This window comes from Paralichthys olivaceus, chromosome 19, assembly GCF_024713975.1.
Source record: "Paralichthys olivaceus isolate ysfri-2021 chromosome 19, ASM2471397v2, whole genome shotgun sequence".
NCBI lineage: Eukaryota > Metazoa > Chordata > Actinopteri > Pleuronectiformes > Paralichthyidae > Paralichthys > Paralichthys olivaceus.
The window spans coordinates 19,894,790-19,922,469 of NC_091111.1; the positions used below are offsets into that span (position 1 = coordinate 19,894,790).

The 27,680-nt window shown below is 44.1% G+C and overlaps 1 protein-coding gene across 2 annotated transcripts in view; it reads left to right on the plus strand.

The window, feature by feature from the left end:
• Positions 1-27,680, plus strand: part of mei4 (meiosis-specific, MEI4 homolog (S. cerevisiae)) — a 42,075-nt gene continuing 14,395 nt past the window's right edge. The window contains exons 1-5 of one of the 2 annotated variants that reach the window (XM_069515586.1): positions 1-153; positions 1,224-1,469; positions 3,245-3,738; positions 8,961-9,092; positions 22,414-22,512. In XM_069515586.1, the coding sequence (XP_069371687.1) occupies positions 126-153; positions 1,224-1,469; positions 3,245-3,738; positions 8,961-9,092; positions 22,414-22,512 (999 nt within the window). In that variant the 5' untranslated portion in view covers positions 1-125. Of the gene's footprint in view, positions 154-1,223; positions 1,470-3,244; positions 3,739-8,960; positions 9,093-22,413; positions 22,883-27,680 lie in introns of those variants that run through there. The other variant, XM_069515585.1, reaches the window with a different exon arrangement.

The window sequence follows — 27,680 nt, forward strand, 5'->3', positions numbered from 1 at the left end:
ACAACCTCTCGGGTCAAAGGTTCCGGTGTCACACCTGAGTTAATGTAGCATCGCTGCCGGTTAGCTGGAAGCTAACGTGTGGAGGAGGCTAGCAGGAGGAAGGAGGAGGAGGAGGAGGAGGAGGAATGAAGAGAGGAGACTTTGATCTAACAGGTAAATCACAAACTTCACAGTCAAACCACGTTAATGTGAACTTTTATTTCTGTTCCTTCCTCCCGTTGTTTAGCTAGCTGTGCTAAGTTAGCCGTTAGCTCTGCTAATTGTGGACAGGTGTGACGTCAAACTGGCAGATTAGATCAATTAATACGTTCATTCATGAAATTCATTGATTAGAATCATTAGTTAGATTCATTAGTTAGATTAATTCATTAGATTAATTCATTAGATTAATTCATTAGATTCGTTAAATAAATTCATTAATTAGATGAATTCATTAGATTCATTAAATAAATTCATTCATTAGATTCATTCATTAGATTCATTAGTTAGATTCATTCATTAGATTAATTCTTTAGATTAATTAGATTCATTAGTTAGATTCATTCATTAGATTCATTAGATTAATTCATTAGATTCATTAGATTAATTCATTAGATTCATTAGTCATCTTCATTGTTACTCAAACACAACAACAGATCATTCGATGCTAACAGTGTGAGTGACCTCTACAAATCATCAACATGAAATGAATCTGCTTCCATTAAAAGATAAATTAATTCATAAAGTGAAATCTAAAGCAACATGTTTACTGGTTTGGTTTAACTGAATCTCTGTTTGACTGATCTGGAGTCAGATTAATAGTGAGTTGTTATGAGAGAGCACTTTCTATAAAAGCTTCTTCACCTTTGCCACAAACTGAAAATAAATCAATCTTACACAAACTCCAGATCCAGTTTTCCTGCAGAAAATCTTCTTGATTCACTGACAGTTTGGTTCGTTAGCTGTCAGAAACGTCTGTCACAGCTTCTGTCTTCAGAACAAAATCACATTTGTATTTATTTCAAACAGGACAATGAAAAACAGCATGAAGTCCTAAAGTGAGTGGATTTCAAACTAGAGTTCGTTTGCAAAACCCCAAAGCATGATGGGCTCAGAGGTGGAGGTTACATGATGTCGTGACTTAGCTGCAGTGAACCTGAGCGTCCCCCACCTGAAATCATGTCCCCTCACAATGTCCTATTTCTTGTTATTGATTGCCTTCTCCAAATCTGTCCTCTTCACAGGTGTGAGCCAAGTGTCGCAGTTTTGCACGAAAGCCAAAGTCGCTGCGGCGGTGGCAATAATAAAGAGCAAGCCTGCGGGTATGAGCGGCCGCGAGCACGCTGAGGCTTTGGGCTGCCGGCTTAAGAGCCAGGATGAAAGCTGGAGGGAAAAAGCCCTGGAGCTGCAGCAGGAGGTGCTGAGGCTTCGACAGGAGCTGCTGATCACCAAGGTGACGTCAGTAACAACGAACGCCACGGAGACGGCAGGTAAGCCTTCCTGCACGTACACAGCTGGTTACTGGAAACTAGAATATCTGACCCCTCCACTGAGACTTGTCGGGACGTAGATTTAGGGGGAGTTCTGGAAAATGTCCGGAGCAACTGACTCATACATTTGTGTCCTCGCGTACTAAAGCTCCAGAACATTTCAGGAGGATTTCCAGAGTTCAGTTCAGGTCTGAAAGCAGCTGCACAGTGAAACATCTTCGCTCAAGTCTTCAGTGAGACAAGAAGACATCTCAAGGACGAACACAGTCTGACAGGAGTCCTCAGGGGAGAGTGTAGATTCTGTCCTGAACGCTGAATCGCTCAATGCTGCTAATGATCACGCACATAAAGCTCATGAATGTTGATTAGTCAGGTTTGTAGCTGAACGTGCTCCTCGCTGCTCCTCTGACAGGGAAGTCAGGAATCATCTGAATTTAAATATGCTGAAATATATACAACAGGTCTTTTGTTGTGTTATATATTTTGTGGTGTTAACGCACATTTGACGCTACTTCCTCAATGAGATGGAATGAGTTCATTTTGTTCTTTAAGAGGAAGGAATAAACAAATGACTGTGATGTCCTGACGATACAGAAGTTAATAAAGTCATGGATTGATTTCAGTTTGCGTGAGTGTGACCTTGAAAACTTGTTCTGTTTGTAAGACAACTTGGTGAACTCTGCAGAAACCCTGTTTACTTTCTCGACTGATTCACTCTCCTTTATTGTTCATGTTTTAGGAGACTCTCAGTCGAGGATGAGTCATTTTGAATCCACGCTTCGTATAATAACAGTCACACTGGTGTAAATATTGTCTTCTTTATGTCGGCATTTGTTCCAAGGAAAACACTCGTCCTTCTGAGTCTATGAGCTCAAGGCTGACGGGAGACGTTTCAGTACAACCTGTGAAAACGATAACCAAGGTCCATCTGCTCTCAGATTTATGTGGTGATGCACCAATAATTTTACTGATGTGATGCGTCAAAGTTAAAATACCACAAAGAAAGTGTTTTTCTTTCGAAAATACATCTTTAACTTCCTGTCGGGATTTCTGAGAAACAGCGGAACTGATGAAGTTGTTCTTTTCCTCCGCATCGATGTGTCACAGCAGCACAAACATTTCACTTTCAGGAGAAATCACTCGTAGACTAAATGTAAAAGTACAAACACTTTCCTTTTTAAATGAAGAGGTGCGGTTCTATGTTTGGATGTTTGTGGTGTGAAAAGAAAAACCCTGTGGTTCTTGAGACTGTAACTTCCCAGGTTAAAATCAGCTCCTCTGTGATCACAGGGATGAAACTGAAAATGACTGTAATTATGTTCTTGAATAGTTCTGATACAATTATGGATTTTAATTGGTATGATAATCTAATTGTCTCTTCTGTTAAATATTGACTGTATTCTGAGTCGCACCATGTCTTCATGAACATTGTCTTCTCATAGACTTTGCTTAAAAATGGACATAGACTGGAACCCACTATATTCTGCCTGTGTCAGTAACACTTGTACTCATCCAAGTGTAGTTGTTGGGTATTTGATCTTTTGTGAAATAAAAACCATAAATGAAGATGATGTAGTCGTGTGGATGAAGCCTTGATCGGAGCATCCACAGATTCTAGTATCCTCTGCGCCCAGGACGATCCAGTCTGCCTCCAAACATGAAGACTAACTAGTCACAGTAGTTAACCTGCATTGTTTTAAGTGCAGTGGATGTTGAGCAGGAACTCGGTTGAGTTAAATCCAGAACTGAACGTGTGTTTGTGTAAACTCCTCCAGACGCTGCAGAGGAAGACACTTCACAGGATCTGTTTGGTCCTGCAGAGCCTCAACCTGACTGCGACTCAGCGACTCCTGAGCTCTTTCAGGAAGACCCCCAGCCCGCCGCCTCCGCCCCTGAGCCGCCAACTCCCTCCAGTCACCATGAAAGAGCCATGCACCCCCACGTGCACTTCCTCCAGTCGCTGTGCGCCCTGCACCGAGTAGAAGGAAACCAGAGCGGCCTGGAGGCTCTGTGGTTCAGCCCTGATGGAGGTGCGGGATCAGTGTTGGCGGACTCTGTGTGCCAGCTCCTTCGCTCGGTGGTGGCGGCGTGCAGGGATCCCCCTCCGCTGGGTCCGCGCGACCTGGTCCTGCAGGCCTGCCAGGTGGCGGCCCGGGCGATGGACCTCTTCTGCTCTCAGCGGCTGCCGTCAGCGGAGTTCATGAGACATGTGGAAGATTCGCTGAGGGAGATGACTGCGATGCTGCTGCACCGTCGTCAGCCCTGCAGGGTGAGTCACAGGACGTTTGCATGTGCATAATATTTCCTGATGAACGAGACGACGGAGGCCGCACACAATCAGCTGGGTAGTTAACCACAGTCAAATAAATGTGTCAATACTTCGTCACACATCAGTGTAGATTCTGAAGTTAGTTGTAATAACCTGGACTCATGAGATGATTTTACGTTTTATTGTCTGTTTGTTTATGTGACGTAGTTTTTCTCAGTACATTTACTTCTCTGGCCTCTGCCCAGGAGTCAGACAGATGTAGAGGACGGGTCTGAATGTGTGATGTGATAGAATTAAAGGGACGGTGTGGACTCGCGGAGGAATGAGCTCAGCTGAGTGACGCTCTAGTTTATACAGAAACAGCTGCTTGTCTTGATTTTGGTTTGAGACTCCACAGTCGTGAGCCACTTTCAGCTTCTATAGTGGATCATCTTAATCCTTCCCAACCCTCAGAGTGACACTGGGAATATTGTTATAACGATAAAGTATAGTATCCTCGATTATTGGCTTTAACCTTCACTGAAGCTCCAGTCGATCATCAAAGTCCCTCGCCGCCCCACATGTTGTTGTCATGACAGGCTCTGGCAGCTGGGACTGTGAGATGAAAGTGAGTCTGAGCTGAAGAGGATGAACTTCTCCCATCTGGCTCTCGCTCCACACACAGAAGGGCTCACCCAGCTGAGATGGCTGCTGGAACAACGTTCCCTTCCTGTTTCTCTTCCTGGTGATCGCAGTGAGGAGGGTGGAATGTGATTTAAATTGAATGACGTCTTCCATTTACACTACATTTGTCTCTGAGAAACTTTAATGCCCACAGAGGCAAATTGTCTCAGAGCCGGAGGACGGGTTCCTCCAGAGCCAGACAAGCAATCCATGTGGAGTGAATAAAAAACACAGGGACACATTAGTGGACAGAACCTCATGATGATGATGGAGTCTGTTTTATATTATTTACAGGAAGTAATATCCATAGATTCTGAAGTGATGAATTATTCTTGTGTATTTTTTAAAACAAGATAACCTCTATGCTAAAAATCAATATGGAAATAAAGAGACAATTCATTCTCCTCACATCAAACAGGTTATTAACAATATATATATGTCAAGTCTTTCTTGGCATTCAGCCTTTTGATTGACAGGACAGAGTTTCTAGAGTGAAAAGGGGGAGACACAGAAATGGGACTTCAGTCTGCATCAGTGTGGATCTAGTTGTTTTTAACTTCAGCTGGCGGCGGCAGGTAGATATTTACGCTGCGTGTTAACGCTGAAGGAGACCGAGCAGCTTCGTCCTCCCAGTTAGTCCTGAGACACTAAGTGACATAATGAATGAACTGTGTTCAGGTGCTGAACAAGAGCAAACGCACTGAGAGAGAATCCACTTTAAAGACGGAGATGTCAGCACCTACACGCCTTTTTTTTTTTTTTCATTGCATTCATGGATGACAGCTTTGGAACAAATCAGGACTCCCATGAGATTTTCCACTGAATTTATGCCGACGCTCTTAAAGAGGATTTGTGTTTGCGGGGAGATTACACCGCCTAAAAGTAAAAATCCCCTCTTTGATTCTATTACTGTTTGCTATCATCGCTCCGTGACGCTCATTGCATGTGTAATTAATGTTTTTGATGTTCTCTCCTAAGTCTCGCCTCATCCTTTTTATTTAATTTTCTCCCAGAATGAACATTGACGGGCGTCAGTGAAGGGGTGTGGACTTGTTCAAATGTGGACTCATGCAGCTGGAGAAAGCTTTTAAAATGTGATCACTCAGCTGGGGGGGGGGTGCACAGCTCGCCAGCTCAGACTGCAGCACCTTGTGACCACATCGCTCTCTGGTGTATAGAGGCCGCCGTGCCTGGAGAAATTGGTTTCTCTGCCTCTTCTGTTATGGATGACCCGTCGTATGACTGGTGAACTGCAATTCTTAAAGGCAGTTGTGGAAAGAAGCTTTTACACATTGATTCTGTGGAGCTGGCTGATGATAGCACTTTACTTTACCATTCTCTACAAACAGAAGTACACATGTGCATCGTACAACAGAAAGAGCCAAAGAGCTTGAGGTGCTGCACACGTCGGCTCCTCTTCTTCGTCCTGAGATGTTTGTCTTCTTCCAGTTTCACGTCCGTCACGTGTAAGAAACCTCAGAGACACGTCCACTCGCTCTAGGATGCTGCAGGAGAAGATCCAGAAAATGTCCAGAGACACTGACAGAGTGGACTTGACATCTTCACCGACACTTGAGCTGCTCTCAGGGTTTGATCGTGAAATCAAAACTTTACAGGTTTTCAGTGGTTGAGCTTCAACTATCACAAGCAAATATATACGTGATGTTCGCACCTGTGATCAAACCACCGTATGAGTGACATCTACATACTCGTCCACACATATCAAAGCCGGGACTTTGACCCCAGAGCTCTAAGCTAAGCATTTTCTACGTGTAGTTAATAACCTCCTCGTAATGTAATGTGAAAATTAGCATTCTCTGTAGCTTCCTCTGAGGACGGGCAGAGGACTCTGAGGATGGCCGTTAATGAACTCTTTATATGTCTGACGCCCGGTGAACACTCCATCACTGCCAGTCAAACTGAGTGTTTAAGACCATTCAGACATTGACAGGGAGGTCAGAGAGGAAGGGCAGGGGGATTAGAATACTGAGAAGACTCCTGACAAGATGAAGAGCCAGCAACGAGAGAACCCCACCACAGGGACACGATTCCAAAAGATCCTGACACCAGACTAATCTATTAAACTCCTGTTCAGAAACAATTTCATATTGGCGCTAGGATAAGATTGTCCAGGTGTCTTCAGGAATTGCTGAAAGGAGACGTGTATAATTTCTTCTGTGAAACCGTCGCAGTGAAAAAACATGGAGGACATCACGGCTCCATCCTGGCTTGTTTTACCTCAACGCAAAACTCCTCAGAACTTGTATTGTTTAATCATTCCGTCCTTTCCTGATGATTCAGCTCATTGACAACATTTCAACGTGCTAACGGCCTGAACATCACTTACAGAAGAGCATGATGGGAAACAGCAGTTCTGCCCTGTTTCAAAGCCGCATCCCTTTAGACAAACAATGACAACAGCAGAATAAGAGTCTTGTGGAAATGTCAGCAAAGTGCAATCGTTCTGCGTGTCATCCATTTTGAGGAAAAATGGCGAGCGGCTGCAATTTACCCAGCGGCAGGTCCCGCCTTGAGAGCTGCTCTTATTTCTGCCTCATTTTCTCACACACACCTGGAGTTGTCACAGTGCGGGAGGAAGCAGACAGGACGAGGAGCTCAGGCGGTGAAATTGCGGATCCTGAATCCCAAGTGGCGTCTTTCAAATGTCACTCTCCCACTGTGTTCAGCCTCAAGACGTATTCCGTGCAATAACCTCTCGGAGGGAAGAACACTTAGTGGCCTCATAAAGCCTCACGCCCTCCTCGTTCTAACCGTGTCACCCTCTCGTCCACTGGAGGAACTTTTATTACCTTCTCTTGTTTTGGATCCAGCTCGGCTCATGGGCAAACAGAACGCTCCATCACTGCCTTTATCGCTCCATCAATTTTTCAGACCGTGTCGGCTGGAGGTGTACAGTGTCTGCCTGTAAACATGAAGGCGTCATCAGATTCATTTTCAGAATAAACCAGACTGTCTGGACTTGAACCCACAGTGAGGAGCGGACACGCGTCTTCTGATATGTTGGAAGTTATCGTCTTTTCTCTCCATGACCCACGAATTCATGCAACACGTCCTGCACAGAAGAAGTTAAGAAATAAAGTTTGAGGACAAAAACCTAAGACTGTGATGAATGTGAGAGATTCATCAACAACAGTCTAGGTCAGAAGTTTTTTGGTTGGAGAGACTCTGAGCTTCAACACATTGAATTCATAAAAATAATGGATACGACATCTACGTCTCAGCTTTGAGAGGTTTTACATTAAAAACAACTGTGTGGGAGATAAAGCACTTTAAACAAAAGCGGACAAATTGTTCACAAGTAGCTGGACGAGTGCACATGAAGTGAAAAATCATTTTACATCAAACTCTTCCAAAGTGTTATTCTATGTAGTCACAATAAAAAATGTCCAGACTTCACTGCAGCTCTGAAAACAGCATTAACCAAGTAACAGAGCTCAGTTCAGAGACGGCATCAGTTCACGTGTTGTCTTTTTCTTTCTGTTTCCAAGCAAACAACCAAACAGGTGAAACAGGTTAAATGGAGTGAGAGAGAAATCATCATCCATCAGAACCTGGTCCATGAAGCTCAATAACAATCTCCTCCCTTCAATTGTTTCAAATTATGAGCTAATATCTTGATGGGATAATCGTTTCAGACAATTTCACACCGTGTCCTCGTGTCATCCAGCTCTCAGGGGTAATCAGCGGTGGCGGCGACACAAAGCAAATTGAATTTCAGGCGGGTTTTATATTTTTTCGTTTTTCTCTCTTCTCTCCGTTTGAAGAACGCGGCCAAAACACGCCTGTTTGATCAGCAGCGAGATGAGACAGTTTAAACTCTGCTTCTCACAGCACGTGCAAGGTTACTGGTTCAACTGCCCCACGCCGGACTGAAAGGCGACAGTGGTTGTTATGATGCCCTTGAGCCAAACATTTATCCATCCCCAGCTGCTGCTGTGGAGCTGCCCACTGGCACAGCAGCAGAGGACACGAGGTGTTGGGCTGCTCCCAGTTAAACATATGAGAAGCGGAGTGAATGAGAATTAGGCGCTGGATGTGAGCGTGCACGCCGAGCACACCCCCCTCAGGGAGCAGGGAAATGAAAACCTGTAGCTCTCTGAGCCTTCTGGGTTCGGCAGTTATGAAGTTGTGGTGACCTTCTGCTGTTGTTCTTGTTAAAAATCGGTTGTGTTAAATTCATAAAGCAGAAAAATATGTCCGAGACAAACCTGTAAAGTCTGAGAACACAACATTCATGCCCTCGCTCTCATCATCTATTGATACTTTGGTCAATAATGAACAAACATTATTTTTCTTTATACGTTGAATTAAAACGTCTTTACAGACAAACTTGTTTTGCACGTTGTTGACATCAGAGGGGTCGTGTGAGTTTTCTCCTACACTTTGTGGACTCACAACTAACAATCGTGTTTGTGAGAGAGTTCTTTTGATGCGTGTCACTCTTAACAGTCCTGCCGATGCAATTTTCAGTTGAAACTGTGGTTGTGATTTTCTGTTCTCAAGAGTAAAGTGCATCAATCTCGTTTCTCTAACCTCAGCTCCAGACTGCAGAGAAGCTGATGGAGTACCTGGTCACACTGGGGAGCAGCAACATGTCAAAGTCCTTCGTCATTCGTCACGTCCTCTCTCAGATCAGCGCGGTGGCCGATCAGCTCTGGCACGTCATCCAGGTAATCACCACGCCTCCTATGCACAACATTGCTCCCTCTCTGTTCCTCTTTCCCTCCACCGCCTCCTGATGAGCCTCAGTGCCTTTAATTAATGGGCACTTCAGTGTGCACGTCATGTAAACATCAAACACACTGAGCTCTTGACTCTTTCTCTCAGCAGCTCTGTCTCTGTTTATTCCCCCCCACAGACTCTCATTCTCTGTCTCGCACACTCATTTGTTTCACATCTTTGCTCTCGGAGGTTTCAGCTGCAAACTGTTCTATCGACTCGTTGCCACAGTCACTTCTGAACCACCACAATCAATACCGCGTCCCACCAGCTTCCTGTCTGCCATCTATTGAAACGTCTCTCTGTGGACCCCACTCGCCGCCTGAGTCACAGGCCAGGCGAGAGCTGCAGTCGGCCGGCCTGCGTCTCGTGAAAGGCAGAGCTGAGTGTCGAGCCACTGGGGGTCCTTCGAAATGGAAATGTGAAAGAAGGAAAAGGATACAGATGACCCCCCCACCCCTCCTGCGGAGCTCCCCTCCCACTCAGCAGGGTCGGTCATGGTCACTTGTTCCAGTTTTTCTCCTTGAGAGAGGAAGCCTCTCGTCTCAGTTGCTGCCAGAAAGAGAATTTTATCAACACTGCTCAACAGCGCTGTGCTGCTGCGGAGCCGTTGTCTCCAGCAAACCTGCAGTAATGGCTGTTTGAAGTGCCAGTCCCCCTGAATCTGTCACCTACAAGTGGAGCTCTGTCGTTTTCCTCTGCTTTCAGGAAACCTGCAGTTGCAGAATGAAACTAGAAATATCACTGAGTGGAGCTCCTTCCTCCACAAAGACAAACAGTCTCCTGAACCTCAATCAGGCCGCACCATAAACTAACAGACAATCGTCCTCTGCATGTGTCGGATTATCTTCATGATTTATCCTCTGAGAATATTATACACAGGATTCTTTTATGTTTTAAATTCCACCAAAAAGACAGTTGACTTCTTTCCAATAGCCAGAAGAGGAGTTTGCCTTTCGTTTTTTTTTCCCCCGTGCGTCATGTTGGACATCAACGAGTGGACTGGAAACTGAGGCGCTCTCTCATCTCGCTGTCACCAAATCAGAGCGTTCACCCGAGTGTGTTGTTTCCTTCACCGCCGATCACCGCCAGAGCTGATTAAACCTGTGTTCACTGTTTTGATGAGGAGCGAATCGTGATTGTTGTACTTTCACAAGTTTCTGAACAGAAAGAGACAAAAAAAAATACTTGATCCGCCGCTTCGTCCAGATTCAGGCAACAGGTTTGTTCATTAGCCGCTCAGTGTGGTTGTTTTATATTATCTTAAATCTGACTATGAACTGAACTAAGTGATAATAATGTTAGAACAGAGAATCCTGTTTCAAAAAGATAAGATGTGTCTGGACATGTGTCGTTAGTGTTTCTGCTGTCACAGATAAGATCAGTGTTTTTGCGTTGGAACATTTCATGACTGTTCGTTAGTTTTTGGTTCCTCAGTCGTGGCAGCAACATATAAAAGGTGTCAGGTCACCCGTCACTGTAGTGAACAGCAGACAGGCCGTCCCCCGTCTACAGCTGCTGCTTAGGACACAGATCGTTCCCATCTGTCCGATGACGCTTCGCTGACTCAGGCCTTTATGTTCCAGAGGTTGAAAGGACGAGCGGTGATGGCTGAAGGGCTCAGCCTCATGATCATCATCTTAATGTCCTCGTTATCATTCACATCATAGTGGCAGCGGAGACCTCAACAGCTCCGCTGGGTGTTTGTCTGGAAACACGCAGCAAGACAACCAGCTATCAGAGAAATGAGTGAGCAGGAGTCCCCTCACTGCAGGACGTAGGACATGGAGTCACACAAATAGATGAATTAATACATGTTTTCATCTCCACCCAGAAGAATAGTGGAATATTTCTTATTTCATTAAATGCTTGTTTTCTGCTGAAGGGGACATGACAGTAAAACTTTGGGTTGATGACCTTTACCGCAGCCAGCCACCAGGGGACGAGCAGGATGATTCTGCCTCACTGTTCACTTGACCAGTGACGACTCAGTCGAACATTCTGGTGTGTTATGCTAGCAGTGGCTAATGTTGCCCGGAGCCTCTGACAGCCGAGATGTTTTGCCTTCACTGTTTGGAGCCGTGATGTGCTCCATGTTTATTTTCAGTCCTTACCAGGGAATAAAAGCTGAGACTCTGAATGTCTTCAGCGAACGACAGACTCAGAGGAGCTGGCCTCGACGTTCCAGCCGCTCTCAAGGGCACTGTACATCCTGAGCGATGCTGCAGCCTGGTGCCGCTGTCCTTGGGGCAGCGCAGCATACAGATAAGCTGTGCCATCTGGGCTCTGTGTTGCTCTGTGTTGCTCTGTGTTGTTCTGTCAGAGGGCGTGACAGACAGTGGCACACACCAAACCACCACAGCCCCTCAGGACAAAGCCACCATGAAATCCAGCAACAGCACTAAACCACTGGGCGACGTAAATGCCACTCTGATGCTATTACTATGCAGCCTCGGTTGTTACTTACCCAGCGTCCGCATTTTATGCAAACTGTGGGAGGTCTGTGTCTGGCTGTGTCTTTTTTTACCTTTTTACTGGAAGGTGAGAGAAGGGAAAAGAAAACAGATGAATCGTTTCTTTAATTTGCCTTTTTACAACGTAAACCTGCCGCAAACAACAATACAGCTTCTTTTTTATTTTTACGATGCATTAAATTGAAAGGAACATTCTCGAGCAGTTAAAGCTAATTCACAGGTTTGTTCTTACTTAAGTTTCTGTCTTGCTGAGGTCTATTTTTGCTTTTACAGACCGGGAACAAATCATGGAATAGTTTTTTTCCATTTGGTGAATAATTGTGCTTCTAGGAAACTCATTGCTGTTGATCTGGAGTCAAAACAGATGTTTAAACTTTTCACTTCTTCAATAGAGATGATCCTCATCTGTCATTTCCTGGAGAATCTTCAAATGCTTCATATTTCTCAAATCTGGACGACCTCAGTTTAAAGGTTCTGTCAACAAACCACTTCTGAAATTGTGTTATAATTGTGTTTATTTCTCTTAATAAACAAAACAAATCGATCCAAAAGAGTTTTAAATATCAAAACATGATCTAAATATTTCTTTTACTTTTCAAATAAGATTTCTCTCTGCTTCTCTCCTGCCGCTCTGTAGCAGCATCACAGGTTCACGTGCTTTTCATCTGGCGTATCGAAGAAGTAGTTGATGTCACTATGAGCGTGCAACGTGATAAAGTGGAACAAAGAGGCTTTAGCTTCCTGGTACAAAAAGAATGAATGTTTAACCAAATATGGTTTTTATCTTGAATACATTTAAACAGGATTATGCAAACAACAGTCTCCTGTGAGCAGTTAATAGAAATTCTCTGGCTCCGTCTGCTGTTGTTACCACATTTCACACCACATGTAAAATACATGTTAACTCTCCACTTAAGCTTGAGTTGGTCTGAGAGTCCACGAAGCTTCTCGTGTTATTGTCTCATTAGGAAAAGCTGATGGGTTTCGGAGCCAGCCAGGGTCTGGGATGATTGCCCTTAATGATATTAAGTTTGGCTTGGGGATATTAAATTTGGCTGCGGAGGCGATGAATTAGTTTTGCGGCATGCGGGGTTCAGCGGTGGTGGCAAAGCCAGAGGAAATGAGCATCACAGCCGATGCCTCTTGAGGCCAGTGCCAGCTCAATTTGCATTCTTAGGCTCCGCAGCCCTCAGTGAACACTTGGGGAATATTTTTTTTTTGCCGCAGGACTGCTCAGTACGTCCCATGTCCTTTCAAACCCTTGTCCTTAATGTCTCTGAGAATATTTTCTGAATACAGTGAGTTGAATGGAACTGCTTCACCGGTGTGAGTGGCAGTGGTATTTGAAGGCAGGAAGTCTCCAGGCGAGACGAGCTGCTGTGCCCGTGAATGACATTTCAGTCAACGGCTTCATGTAAAGCTCATTTGTTCATGTTCTCACGTGTCACCATGACAGCGTCAAAGGTCCAGCGTCAGTCGGCACGTAAACGGCTGTTTCCAAGGAGCCGAGTCACTGTGAAACATCAGCGGTGGCAGCGACTGAACAATGTGACCATCATCTCGAACAGTTGAGGGTAATGAGGTGTGATGGACGGTGCAGTGAAATATCAGGCGACGTCATCCACAGAACGTCGGTGCTGCAGGACAGTCTGTAGTCAGTGGACGTCGCACTGAGACAGTTTTGGATGAGGGAGTCGGATCAGAAGTAAAGAACCTGAACTTTGGTTCCAGGTTCTTCAATGTAAAGACTTTCTCATCGACTTCTGTATATTCAGGACGATGTTTGGGCGTTGACTGTCTCTACCCCCTCACCCGCTTGTTTTCTGCACCTGAACCTGGTAGATTGATAAATTATTTAAAGACTCAGGCTGATTTTTACCCTGAGACTCATTATCAGCACCTGGATGTTTCACGGATTGTTTGCAGACAATGGTTTTGTTCTCTCTGCTCCTCCTGTATCACGAGCGACAATCTCCACGTCTCCGTTAACAGCTGACTCAGCTCGACACGCTCAGCGGCACCACCTGCCCGCCCTGCGCTTCATAGGAAGCTCTGCGGCAGGAAGAAACCTATATTATCCTCATCAATTGTTTCCCCTGTGAAGGAGTGTTATTGGTTTTTCGTTCCCGCTGAGGGACACAGCAGAGGTGGTGAGTGAGGACGAAATGAAGCAGACAAACTGACAGCGAGGCCGTTTGTGATTTGTGAACATTGTAGTGAACTACTGTCTGGACAGGAGCAACAAGTCATGGTTGAAAAAGCTCCATTCTGCCTAATGTAGGAACATGAAATATTTATTTTTCAATGTTCTGCCCTGTTCTACAGATTTATTCCCAGAAGGTTTTAAACGTCTGTGTCTGTGAAACCTTCACGCTCCTAAATAATCACTGGTGTTGAACACATTTCTGCACTGATTGTTGAGAAATGTAAGACGGGTTGTAGTTGTGTTGTAGTTGTGTTGTAGTTGTGTTGTGTTTAGTCGTTGTCTTATTTGATAAACTTCAGTCAACAAACGTATCTTGCAGACGTGAAGATTTCCTGAATCTGTTGTAGGGAGATGAACTTGTTTTGGAGGCTGTTGTGTTGTTGTGATGTTTTAATTCACCACAACTTGCTCTTGTCTTTTCTTTTGGCAAATTTAATATCACTGGGGACACATGGCCAAGGACTACAGATTGTAAATCAAGCTCTATCTATATCTGCTCCAATAAATCTATGGTGCATAGTCTCTCGCTATGAACTATCTCTATCTCTCTCCTTATCAGCTCACACTCGGTATGCACATTGTTGTGTTCGGCTAAAACAACAGAAACAATCTCGGAGAAGCATTTATTCAAAATGTACTTTTAGGAGGTGGCCTGCAATTGTTATGACCCATACTGCAGTCAGCCACCAGGGGGCAATCAAGGTGCTTTGGCTTCACTTTTGGGAGCCGTCATGATGTCCATCTTTATTGTCAATCTAAACCTGCCAGCATAGTTAATGTGAGTACGACTGAGCGGACCAATATTTAACTATAGTTTATATCTCATTGTTTATCTTGGTGGTGGCATTTCACTTGACATGACGACCTGTGCTCACTGATATGGAAGATGAACTGAGCTCATACGCCCTTTAAAGTTATGACTGTAGATCTATGTGGTAGAAAATGTCCTCTGTTATTATCTCTGCACTTTCACGCATGTTTTTTTTTTTTCATACATCTTTTGTGTAGCAGCTCCGGTGGCATCTGCGGTGATGGCTTCATTAATTAGCATTCCTTGGCTCTCTGGTCGCCTGTTGTCTCCGTCTCTATCTGTCATCGTCCTCCCACGGAGCTCGTCTGTCTCACTCAAATAATCCACTGCAGCCACCACTCCGCTGCTCCTCTTAATGTTTGGAGTCACATGCTTCCTGTGGATTTGCATAGATAAATTGAACAGGGCTGAATTGCAGAGCGGACATGGCAGGAATGTTTGTTCTCATGATCATCGTGGAGTTCGTGTCACGTTTGTTTCTTCAGGCTGTGGTTTTTCCTCCTGCTCTTCACTGTGGCATTTTCAGTGGACAGAGGCGTTATTTAATGTCACCTGCTATCACTTCAATCGTGCACCGCATAAATGCAAGCTATAACATTCTCAGGCGACTTGAGTTATGGCTACCAGCACCTCACAGGCATAACCGAAAATGCCAGAGCCATTATGAGGAGTAAGGATCTGATCGACCGACACTTCTGTTCAGAAGTTAGATCATTCTGAGCGCTGTGTCGACACACGTACACACTGTGGTTAGTCCGAGGTATTAATTCTGCAAAGTGGCTAAAATCTAAATTTAATGAAGCCAATATTTAGACCAATCTGCATCATCGCCAAGTGCGTTTGAAGAGCAGGAATTTGGCTCAGATGAAAACTAATTTAGGCAGAACTGCCAGAACCCTCCCACATTTGCATCCAAACTATGACTGAGCTGCAGAGCTGGGAAACGTCTGCCAGTTTATTCCCCAAGTCCACCGACGTGTCTGACTTTCCTAACTTTAAATACACCACGGTGTCGGCAAAGGAGAATTAAAATCTACAATGTGTTTGCTTTTCTTTTTCTGACTCGTTCTTCATCTGGCAACAAGATCAATACAGAACCAGAGCCAATTAACTACCCACTTTACTCCCTCAAAGTGTTCCAGGCCTTTATTTACCTCAGCGATAGCAACTTAGCTCCCTCACTTAAGAATAATGAGACATATTTATGTAGAAAAGCTCTTTTTATTTGAATCTGGCTGTAAAACATTAAGCACTCAGCACCTGACCAACAACCCTTTAGATTAATAATCCAGAACAACAAAGTGCTGGAATTAGTCTGGAATTTATCCGTATTTTTTTCCACCGTCCTGTCGACGGAGCCAACCTGTATTTATTCGCTTCAACCACGTCCCTGTGTATAATCAGAGGCCTGGCTTTTAACTGACAACACTTTCTTATTTGAGGAAAAGTGGCTTTGAATATATTGGAGAAAAACTTGATCAAACATGATCAAAAGCAGCATTACTTTGAAAAAACCCATGCCAACATTTAATGAGAACTTTCTCAAGTTTATGGAAATCTACAAAATGTAATATACAAACATAAAAAACATAACGTAGGTGGAGGTACATATATTATATTAGTATCATTCTTTGAACAAATCGCTGGATGACAGACGTCCTCTCTGTGAGGTGACCTGTTCTCGTCCCATGCTGCATGTGGGACAGATTTGAAGAGCGATCAGATCAAGGGGAGAAAAAAAAAATAGACAGTCAATTAGCTGAGGATCAAAGCCGTCCTCCAGCTTCAAATCGCACCAATCTCATCAGCGCTCTAACCAGGAAGGGAAACGAGGCCAGGTCGATCAAAGTGAGTTGATAAAGCGAAACCTGGAAACCTCTGTGGAATCCCTGTCAAGATGACGTGATTCAAGTCATCCATAAAAGCATTAACACGCCACAGACACACGAGGTACTGTAGGTATTTAACATGCTCTATAATTTAATATGTGAAAAATCTGAATTTGTCCGTGAAGAGGTTTAAGTTCTGTTCATCAAGGACTTTATGTTCTCAGAGAAGCTTCATGTAGGCACAGAGTTAATGGAGCTTTTCGATCTGATTTCATCTGAGGTTCTGTTGCGTCTTGTGCCATTAAATATTTTTATATTTCATTTTATAGAGATTAAAAAGGTGGAACAAAATGTTTCCTACATGTTCTAACTGTTTTTTATTAATAAACTTTTCTTTTCGATAGAAACGTGAACAAAATATTTCTTATCTTTCCATAATTTCTTAAAACAATGTTCTTTTTTAATATATCAATGTAATAATGTAAATTCTGATTCAATAAGAATGAAGCAGTTTTCATTGAACATCATTGATAGGCTGATCTCTTTTCACTCTGGTAACACTCCAACTTCCTGTTTCCATTTACTTATATGTAAATATATAAGTTGAGAAAAATACAGGGGTTGTGTGAGGATGTCAAGTGATCCACGCACCTTCAGTGACGGGGAGCTGATCGTAGGTGGACACTAAGTCCTCGGTCGCCTCTGGTCTTTCTCCTCTATTGAGTCGCTCCAATTGGCTGAACACAGTAAATATTGGCATTTTTGTCTTTGGGGAAACTCTGCTGTCATATCAGCCGTCTCCAGCCGACAGAAGTGACAGAGCTGACCTCCTTTCTGCAGCTGTCGCTGCCTCATGAGACCATCTATCAAAAAATAAAGGAGGAAAACAATCATCCAACCTGGTGGACTTTTCCTGAGCTGCTGATTGTGAGATAAACCAAAGACAACAGGGTGGATACGGGACTATTTTTCTTTGTGTGCGTGGAACAGACAAACCTGTGTTCCTACGCCTCCCGGGGCAGTCGAGATGTGCAGATGTGAGCTCAGAGAACGCCGATGAGTCCGGATCGATTTTCTGTCAGTTGTCAGTGAACCTCCTTGAAAGATATGGTCAGGGAGGAAAAAAAAGAACTGCACCAGGACACGTCTCCTGGACAAAAAAATCAATTCCTGGGAGTGGGGCGGGCTGTGTGTGGTCGGATGATGAAACGAATCGCTCGAACGCTGCTCTATAGATACGACTCTGTCCATCACCGTCATGAGGCTGCTGGGTACAGAGACACAACCTGTTTGTCATCAATAGTTAAAATAAGATATTTAACCTAAAACAACATGTGAACCTCATGTCTGCGCTGGAGGACAAGTCATTTTTACACAACATCTGGGAAGCACATTTTTTAGGCTTTATTATGAAGAGAAATAGTCCCTGTTTTCTTCAGTGAAAGAACCGGAGAGGTCAGACGAGGCTCTCCAGAGATAATTCAAAGAAATTCAAGTGCACTCAGAGCATTCGAGCTGGATGGAGCCACATTGTTGTGGTTTTAAATGAAACCTCAGAAACCGTTGTTGACTGAAAGACTGCTGTTACCATCAAACTGTTGTTGTGGGCCGGCCGTGGTGAGGTCGGGGTGCCGGTCGACCCTCAGATGCAAATGCGGTCGTCTAACTTGGCGGTTTGGTGGCGAGCAGGCTGAAGACTGTCACTCACTCAGTGGGTTTTCTTTTCCTCTGCGGCGACAAATCAGTGTCTGTCCTTGATCAGTAAATTACTGCCCTTCACACTCCCAGCCGAGCGCGGCTTCATTATTACTCTTTGTCAGATTCTCTCTCTTTCAACTTCCACTGCCTCTCACTCTCTGTATCGCTCTGCCTCTGATGCTCCTCTCTTTTCTATCACTCTTTTCTATCACTCTCCATCTTCTCTGATTCTATTCATTTTCCATCCAGCTCTTTTTATATAGTTTTTTATTTACCTTGATGTCTTTCCTTTCCTCTACGTTTTCATCTAACTTATCCTCCTTTCATCGTCCACACTATTTTCCTCTTTTATATATCCGTTTTATAGCCATGCAGCTAAATGGCGTGAACACACAAAGTAAAGCAACACCTCACTACGATCGATAACCACTTAACTCTGAAGTGACTTCATCCCAAATACAAGCTGCAGAAAAACTGTGGACTGATGGAACGTTGAAAGATAATTAGCAGCATTTATTAACTATTAAACAAAACAAATTAAAGATGAAGAAACGAATCTGCAGAATAACTTTCTCATCTTCTCTTCCACTTGAGAAACTTTGTTCTCAGAGTGAAGGTTGTGATGTCAGAGCTTTAACGAGCTCCAGGTCTAATCAAATGGACAATTAAATCCCGTTGAGGGCGCAGCTTTATAATCTGAGGGCAGTCGATGTTATCTGGGTCACGGTGCTTCCGGCTCCCTCGCTGCATACAGATCCAAGAGCTTCCATTTTTCCACCATTGAGTTTCTCGCCCCACTTGGTGAAAAATGCCTTTTTCATTTCCAAATCCCACCAGTGTTAATTAACAGGGTTCATCATGGACTCACAACGTGTGGAAGATCCTCCAAACTATGAAATGTTCAGCTGCTGATTATTTCTTGATTGTCTGATCTGATTCTCGCTCGACGGTGGTGCTTCCTTTCTTAATTCTGCCTTCAACCCAGAGTGATGCAGTTTAACTGACAATGTCTTGATTGTGTCACATGTTCGATCTCCGTCACTTTATTTCAACCGTATTTACCTTGATGTTAGTTTATTGTCTTTATTGAGTCATAAATGTTAAACCAGTTTTCTGACTTGTTATTCACTCAAATGATTTTTGACTATTTTACAAAATAATTGTTACTCAAGCTCAATTCTCCATTTCTTCATTGTTCTTGTTGGACATCGTTTTCCCTGAAACAACTTTCAGTCGTCAATAATCAATTTAAAGTTGGTCGTCCAATAACAAACTGGGGACCTGACAAAATGTGAAACCCGTTTTCTCCTGTTCTTGTTGTGGTGTGTAATTATCAGGGTTTGAAGGCACCGTTACAGTCGAGCTACAGTTCAACCTCCTGCAGATATTCAAAGACGCTCCACAGTCTCCTGTTGCCAAGCTTCAAAGCAGCAACTCATCATGTTTACCCGGAAAGTCGATTATGAAATGACCTTCTGCTCAACCTCAGCCTCCTCTGAGCTCTCACGTCCCACCTTCAGCTGAGGTCGCGCTGCGGGATTATTGCTGTGAAAGATCAAATTGAGGACGGAGTCATTTTCACTTTGTGTTGTGTCCTGTAACTGGCGTGCAGGGAGAGCGACGTTGGTTTGGACTGTTAAAACGCAGAGAATCCTGTCAGCGTCCCTGAGGTGCTCCAACAAGTCAACAAACAGACTTAGATAAACTTTTTTCTACAAATCACTTGGACAAAGAGCCCAACAGAATAAATCACCATGATCGGCTGCAGGGGGCGCTGGTCTTCTTTAAAGAAGTGGTTCGTGCTGCAAGAAATGGAAGCATCTCATCTTTGTCTTTTTTGTTGAATCTGTCCCCGAGCTGTTGTTGGTGGAATTGTCTTCAGGTGTTGCTGTCGTTGGACGTCATGTCTTCATTCTGGATTTAAAGCAGTGAGACGCAGCAGTTTCTTTAAGATTTTATCTCAGACGGACATTTCCGTCTCCTCCCCATGTGAACTAGTAGATGCACTTTCTGTGCATGTTCTTCACAGACGCTCCATCAGGTTTTCATTCCCGCTATCGATTTTTGTCGCCCATTGAATCACGACTCATGGCTTCATAAATTCTTTGGCCATGTTAGCACCTGACAGCTTGAGATTAAAGCAGAATATCTGGGGCTTCGTGTTACCAGCCGACCTGACACGAAGCACCTCTACCTCCGCAGTGTTGTCGTCCAGTAAAAGTGATGCAGCTTTGATTCTGGAGGTGAGGACCGGAGGCCAGATAGATCTGTAGAACATCCAGGAATCATCCTGCAGGTTTCTGCATCACGGCACCATGTGGCCTGAAGAAGCCACATTTAAAATATGATGGCTGATTTATTTCAGAGTCCCTCGGACCAGAGGATGGATCTTTATTTCTTCTGCTGGGGTTAAACACTTTGTGATGGTTTGAGAAGGTGAAGCTGTGGAAGGTGTGATGGACATTCTTCAACATGTCTTTACATGTATGAAGTAAACATTTAGTTGAATTGTCAAAAGAACATTTCATGAACACATTAAGAATCAACAGTGGTAAATTTAGCCTCAACATCACTGAGCTGGTTGGTGTTAGCAGCAAAGACACAGGAGCAGATGTGTTTTTCATTGGTTCAACCAAAGAATGTTTGTTTCCTGCTTCAGTGTTTTTCTGGTGTAAACACAAGAGGATCTGCACGTTAATTAATTAATGCCCACGCCTGGAAATAGGATGCATGTTTATTCAGTGAGGATGAGGCCACGTTTTAAATAAATCACACACCAACTCCCTCATTAAATAATTCTCATTTCCACTGCTGCTTGTTTCATGTTTTCATCAGTTTGGGGGTTTTAATGGATTCACCAAACAATCGATGGAGTTTGGAGGATGCCAAGAAATCATCCAGACTCCGTCTCCGTCCATGATGTGTGTGTGGACGGAGCTCAGGTGGTAACGATTCAAATGAAATGTGTTCTTTCCACCTCATCCACAGTTGACGCAGCAGAATGTGTGTGAACCCGACAGCGTCTCTTCAATGGCAGCGTTTCACTAAACGTACAAGCACCATATGTGGCTGCTGAACTCTCAGCTGAAGAACTTGTGATCACACCGCGGCTGACTGACGGGTCTTTTAATAAATGTGATAGACTGCCAGAGAAGTCTGAGCGTATTTGAAAACTCAGAAGCAAAATACGTCTGAGATTTGAATCACGATCAGCTGAGGAATTTAAAATGACGCGTGTCACGGCTTCTTAAGGTTTTAGCCTGGAGGAATATTCGACAGCCATATGGTGGCACAGACACACGCACATGATATTTTGTAGCCGGAAGAAATCCAGTAGCTTTTATGTGAATAATTAAAATGTGGTTTTAATTATTGTGTTGTACGCTTTGAACCTGACTCAGTGTGTGATCAGAAAACAATCACACTTCACACTATGTCTGTGTTGTCACCTGTAGTTAAGAAGCTGGTGCAGGTTTACTTACATCATGTATCAGTCCGTCATCTCTGAGCGGTGACTTCAAATATAACTTCAAATATGACTTCAAATATAACTTTAACTTCAAATATAACTTTAACTATAACTTTAAATATGACTTCAAATATAACTTCAAATATAACTTTAAATATGACTTCAAATAACTTTAACTATAACTTTAAATATGACTTCAAATATAACTTTAAATATAACTTTAAATATGACTTCAAATATAACTTTAAATATGACTTCAAATATAACTTTAAATATGACTTCAAATATAACTTTAAATATAACTTTAAATAACTTCAAATATAACTTTAAATATGACTTCAAATATAACTTTAAATATGACTTCAAATATAACTTTAAATATAACTTTAAATAACTTCAAATATAACTTTAAATATGACTTCAAATATAACTTTAACTATAACTTTAAATATGACTTCAAATATAACTTTAACTTCAAATATAACTTTAAATATGACTTCAAATATAACTTTAACTATAACTTTAAATATGACTTCAAATATAACTTCAAATATAACTTTAACTTCAAATATAACTTTAAATAAAACTTTATTTTAGTTTGCAGTGTGAAAACAATTTTTGGATAGTTTGGACTTTTGGACTTTTGGATGTTACCATGGCAACGAGATGAAGCGCTCCATTCATTTCCTCCGTTCAAACAGAAAGAACACTTTACTCGAGTGTCCAGTTTCCAAAATGGAGCTGATGATTATCCGTGTGTCATGTCGCCTCTTTTCTCTCCACAGGGGGAGGAGCGCTCCGGGCTGGACCAGTTCCCTGTGGACCAGTATCACAACTCCTGCCACCTGTTCTGGATCCTGGAGCAGCTCCTGCGGGAATCAAAGGTACCGTTCAGGGTGGAGATGGGGTCGGAGCAGACGGGCTTCCTGAGTCACCTGGAGCAGCATCTCTTTCTGTTGTCAGATGAGTTTCCCTTATTTTCCATCTACATGTGGAGGATAGGAAGTCTCATCACTTCTTCACACAGTTAAGACCCCCCCCTCTCACACGAGCCACATTCAAAGGCTCGGTTTCAAAGCTCACCTCTAAGAAATGAGTGGTTTGAAACGAGACGAATCCTCGAATCGGAATTCAGGGAACACTGATGTGACGAGATGGACTAGGGAGGAATATTGTCAAGGAAATGTAACCTTCAAATCTTATCAAAGGATGAATGTGTTGATATAAATCCCATAAAGAGAGTTTATCCTTCTAGTCACTGTTTCATCAATTCAACATTTCCAATCTTTTGCTTCAGAAAGTACAAACAGCGGTGAAGTGATAATCTGTTCAGGACGTTTCAGGCTGGGACGAGTGACGCATGTGAAGTCGTCTCCTTGAAGAAGCAGAAGTTGGTCTTCAACAACATATTCTAGAACTATTTCAATATTTTTGCAGTAAAATACTAACGAGTGACGTGTCATCGACAACTGCACAGAAGAAGACACAACAATAAACCTTTCACTGTTTCTGTATTTTCATACCAGCTTTGAGTTTTGACAAATTTTCACTGAGATGAGAATTTAAACATTTTCTGCGATCCTGGTTATAGGACAGAGAAGTTAGGGTGGGGGGGCATGATTTTAAAGAGAGGAGACAAACACCTGCGGTGGAAATCATTGCCTGGCTCGTGCAATGATGGGATTTGGAAATGGAAACACCTGTCCCCGGCTTTAATGGATTCTCTCTGCATCTGGTTTCTGAAGATCTGAGCTTGTCAGTCTTTCATCATTCCCAGTGAGTCTGTTTATTACTCACTCCTGAAGAGGCTGTCACCCTCAGCAGCAATGTTCTTTTCCCTGCTGCTTATTTAGAGTCTGAAATAATGGCCCAGGCATGAGGGCAGCGAAATAAGTTTCCTGGTACGTCATGAATTACCACCGGCTCACGAGTCCCGGCTGAGCTGATAGCCATCGCTCCTTTGTGTCTGCTTTGGGTCTGTGCCCCTCACTGTCTGTGATCTCCTCATCTTTCATATCCTGTTGAGAGCAAAGTAAGGATAGGCGGTGCTTTAAAAAATAAAAATGGACTGCTCGTACGTGCGCTGACGGTTAATGTGCCTCAGTGGAGAAGTGCATCTGTCTCGTCATGCGTGGGATTGACGGGGACGGGCGGCGTCATCAGCAGAGAACCCCACCAGGCGTCTCACTTCGTGTCGATGAGCTGTTTAACCAGTGGGGGGGGTTCACTTGAGATTAATTTCTGGATGATGAAAAATAATTAACGATAACAAGAAAAGGTTGGTAGATGCTTAATAACCCCAAATCGTTTCTGCTAAAAAACCTAAATAGATTAACGTCTTCTTCTGTCTTCCGCAGACGACAGAGTCAGACAGGATAGGTACATGAGAGCAATTAAGATGTTCTCAGACATGAGCTGAACTCCAAACGTGTTCCTGACGTGTTCCTGACGTGTTCCTCACATGTTCTGTAGGTTCTGTATGTGAGAACAAATGTCTGATTCAGTGTCTCTGGACATTTTCTGGATCTTCACCTGCAGCCACATCTGTGAAATGTCAGAGTGAGAAAACATCTGGAACCTTCCCAGTGAGCGAGTGGACGTGTCTCTCAGGTTTCTAACACGTGACGGACGTGAAACTGGAAGAACACAAATATCTCAGGAAAAATAAATGACCACGAGTATTTGACATTCAACAGCGGAAGGCTAAACTTTGAGAAAACTCAAACTAAACTATTCAAAATGTATTTTCCTGCAAATAGATTTAGAGGAGACAAAATGAGTGTCCAGGATTGCATTGGACCACTTGACCATGAAATACTGTAGCCGTAATGAAAAGCTTGAAATAAGCAGGGAGAACATAAATCAGCGAGGCTGTGGAGGAGCTTAGTGTGCAAAGCCTGCAGACACCGTGAGCAGATTGTGTAAATAATGCTTCACCAAGGCATATCCACGCTTTCCCCTCAGAAGAGGATGATTTACGAGCCCTGTGACTCCTTAAATCTTCACAACCTTGATTGATATGAGAATTAATTTTCCATTTGTTCGGTGGCTGCTGTTGTAGATCAGAGAGATTTTATGTGGACGGTCCTGAAGGAGTCCATTGTTGTTAAGGTCAGCGTGATCCATGAAGGTGTGTTTTCATCATTCCGAGGTCAGACTGGTCTTTGTGAACAGGAATAACGAAGCACTGCCGAATAAAGTCAACGTGCTCTTCATCCCCCTCTTTATTTTGAAATGGTGGAAAGAAGGAGCGGAGCAGTCAAACAAACTGGAAAAAGATTTCACTGGAGCAAATGCAGCTCTGTGCCTCAGCTCTGTGCCTCAGCTCTGTGCCTCAGCTCTGTGCCTCAGCTCTGTGCCTCAGCTCTGTGTGCCTCAGCTCTGTGTGCCTCAGCTCTGTGCCTCAGCTCTGTGTGCCTCAGCTCTGTGCCTCAGCTCTATGTGCCTCAGCTCTGTGTGCCTCAGCTCTGTGCCTCAGCTCTGTGTGCCTCAGCTCTGTGTGCCTCAGCTCTGTGCCTCAGCTCTGTGCCTCAGCTCTCTGTGCCTCAGCTCTCTGTGCCTCAGCTCTGTGTGCCTCAGCTCTGTGCCTCAGCTCTGTGCCTCAGCTCTGTGCCTCAGCTCTGTGTGCCTCAGCTCTGTGCCTCAGCTCTGTGCCTCAGCTCTCTGTGCCTCAGCTCTGTGTGCCTCAGCTCTGTGTGCCTCAGCTCTATGTGCCTCAGCTCTATGTGCCTCAGCTCTGTGTGCCTCAGCTCTGTGTGCCTCAGCTCTGTGCCTCAGCTCTGTGCCTCAGCTCTGTGTGCCTCAGCTCTGTGCCTCAGCTCTGTGCCTCAGCTCTGTGTGCCTCAGCTCTGTGTGCCTCAGCTCTGTGTGCCTCAGCTCTGTGCCTCAGCTCTGTGCCTCAGCTCTGTGCCTCAGCTCTGTGCCTCAGCTCTGTGTGCCTCAGCTCTGTGTGCCTCAGCTCTGTGTGCCTCAGCTCTGTGCCTCAGCTCTGTGCCTCAGCTCTGTGCCTCAGCTCTGTGTGCCTCAGCTCTGTGTGCCTCAGCTCTGTGTGTCTCAGCTCTGTGCCTCAGCTCTGTGTGCCTCAGCTCTGTGTGCCTCAGCTCTGTGCCTCAGCTCTCTGTGCCTCAGCTCTCTGTGCCTCAGCTCTGTGCCTCAGCTCTGTGTGCCTCAGCTCTCTGTGCCTCAGCTCTCTGTGCCTCAGCTCTCTGTGCCTCAGCTCTGTGCCTCAGCTCTGTGCCTCAGCTCTGTGTGCCTCAGCTCTGTGTGCCTCAGCTCTGTGCCTCAGCTCTATGTGCCTCAGCTCTGTGCCTCAGCTCTGTGTGCCTCAGCTCTGTGTGCCTCAGCTCTGTGTGCCTCAGCTCTGTGCCTCAGCTCTGTGTGCCTCAGCTCTGTGCCTCAGCTCTGTGTGCCTCAGCTCTGTGCCTCAGCTCTGTGTGCCTCAGAGCAAGAGAAGAGGATTAAACTTCAGCGTGTCTTTGTACGTGGGATTTAAAGGTTTTAAAGAGAGTTGAAAGATTCTGTGAAGAGTTTTCCTTTTCATCTGTAAAGACCCGGAGATTTTCTAGATGTTTGAGCTGATAAAGATGATGAAGATGATGAAGATGGCGTCTGGAGGCTTTTAGACCTTGATTGAAAAGGAGATGCTGATCCAGATGCTCAGTCTGTGAAACTGCATCGCCGGCCTCGTTCAACAGATGTTTTGGAAATAAACTGAAACAGCTGCTCATGATTTTATTAGTGGAGAGCAATTAGCACCAGATCAGAACCTCAGAACGTCCGTTTTCAGACATGAACTGTGGTCTGAGATGTGTGTGGTGCTGATGGGTGTAGTGTGTTCTCACAAACAGCCACTCCGGATCATGTCAGGAGATATTCTAGAGTTCGGTGTAGTGTCATTCCTGTAGTTTAATGGTTCTGAGTTGAAAAGCTTCTAGTATCTATCTTCTATCTGTGCATGAAATACAAACAGCACACAGGCCGGTCTCTGCTCTGTCTCATCCCGGTGGTTTCCCTGTGAGCCTGCGGTCAGGCTGATTAATGTAATCTGGTTTAGAAAGCTGTAAATCAAGAACCGCTTTTGTTCATTCGTCTTAATTTTCCCAGGTTTTTGCGTCACAGGGAGGCGACAGCATTATTTTCACTTCAGCCACGTTAGGCCACAGAGGAGGAAAAGATGGTGTCCATCAATCTTAATGAAGAGAACAAGAGCTGTTCTCAGTATCACTCAACTGAGCAGCACCAGGCTGCAGGACGGATTTCTGCTCAGTGACACAGTTTTATTATTGTGTGAACTGCAACATCTTCATCATCGTAATATTTGTATGAATATAAACCAGAGAGGCTGCAGGTCCTTGAAAAGCCTTGAAAGGTCTTAAATTCAGATCAGATGGAATTAACAAGAAAACGTCTCTTCTCCACTCGTCCAAAGAAGAATTGTTAGTTCCGGTAGGTGCTGGTTGTATATGTAAGTCTGCCGTCTGACTGTCTGTGTGGATGGTAAAAACATTATGGACGATAGCGGTAGCTCTCTGTAGCTGCACGCTGTAAGTTCGAGATCTCGAGAGTTAATATGAGAAGAGTAGAAACTGGTTTTGTTGATGAATCATGGACAAATTAGATCAAAACTTCATATCTCGGACTGACTTCAAATTATTTTCATCAATGCAAACAATAAAAACAGGACCGTTTTTTCCAAGTTAATCTAAAAGGATGTGAATCATCCAGGGCGGTGGGACAGGCCGGTAAATGGATGGTTTTATCTCTAACTCGGACTAATTCAACAGCCGGCGTCTGTCCTCCGGCGGTTCGAGCCCTCCAGTGGCTGATTGTAACCATCAGTAGCAGGTGCTCTCCGCTGCTCATTAATGACGCTCATTTGTCTCAAACACGAGCAGCAGCGCTGGACCTTGTGAATAACGATGCCAGCAGGGAGCAGTAACTGCACTGTGTTGACTCTGCATCCGAACCTCATTTAGACTCCGACAAAGACTCCTGAGCTTGAGGAAAGGTAACGGTGGTTTTTCAGATAAGGACGATATCACTGTGTGTGTGT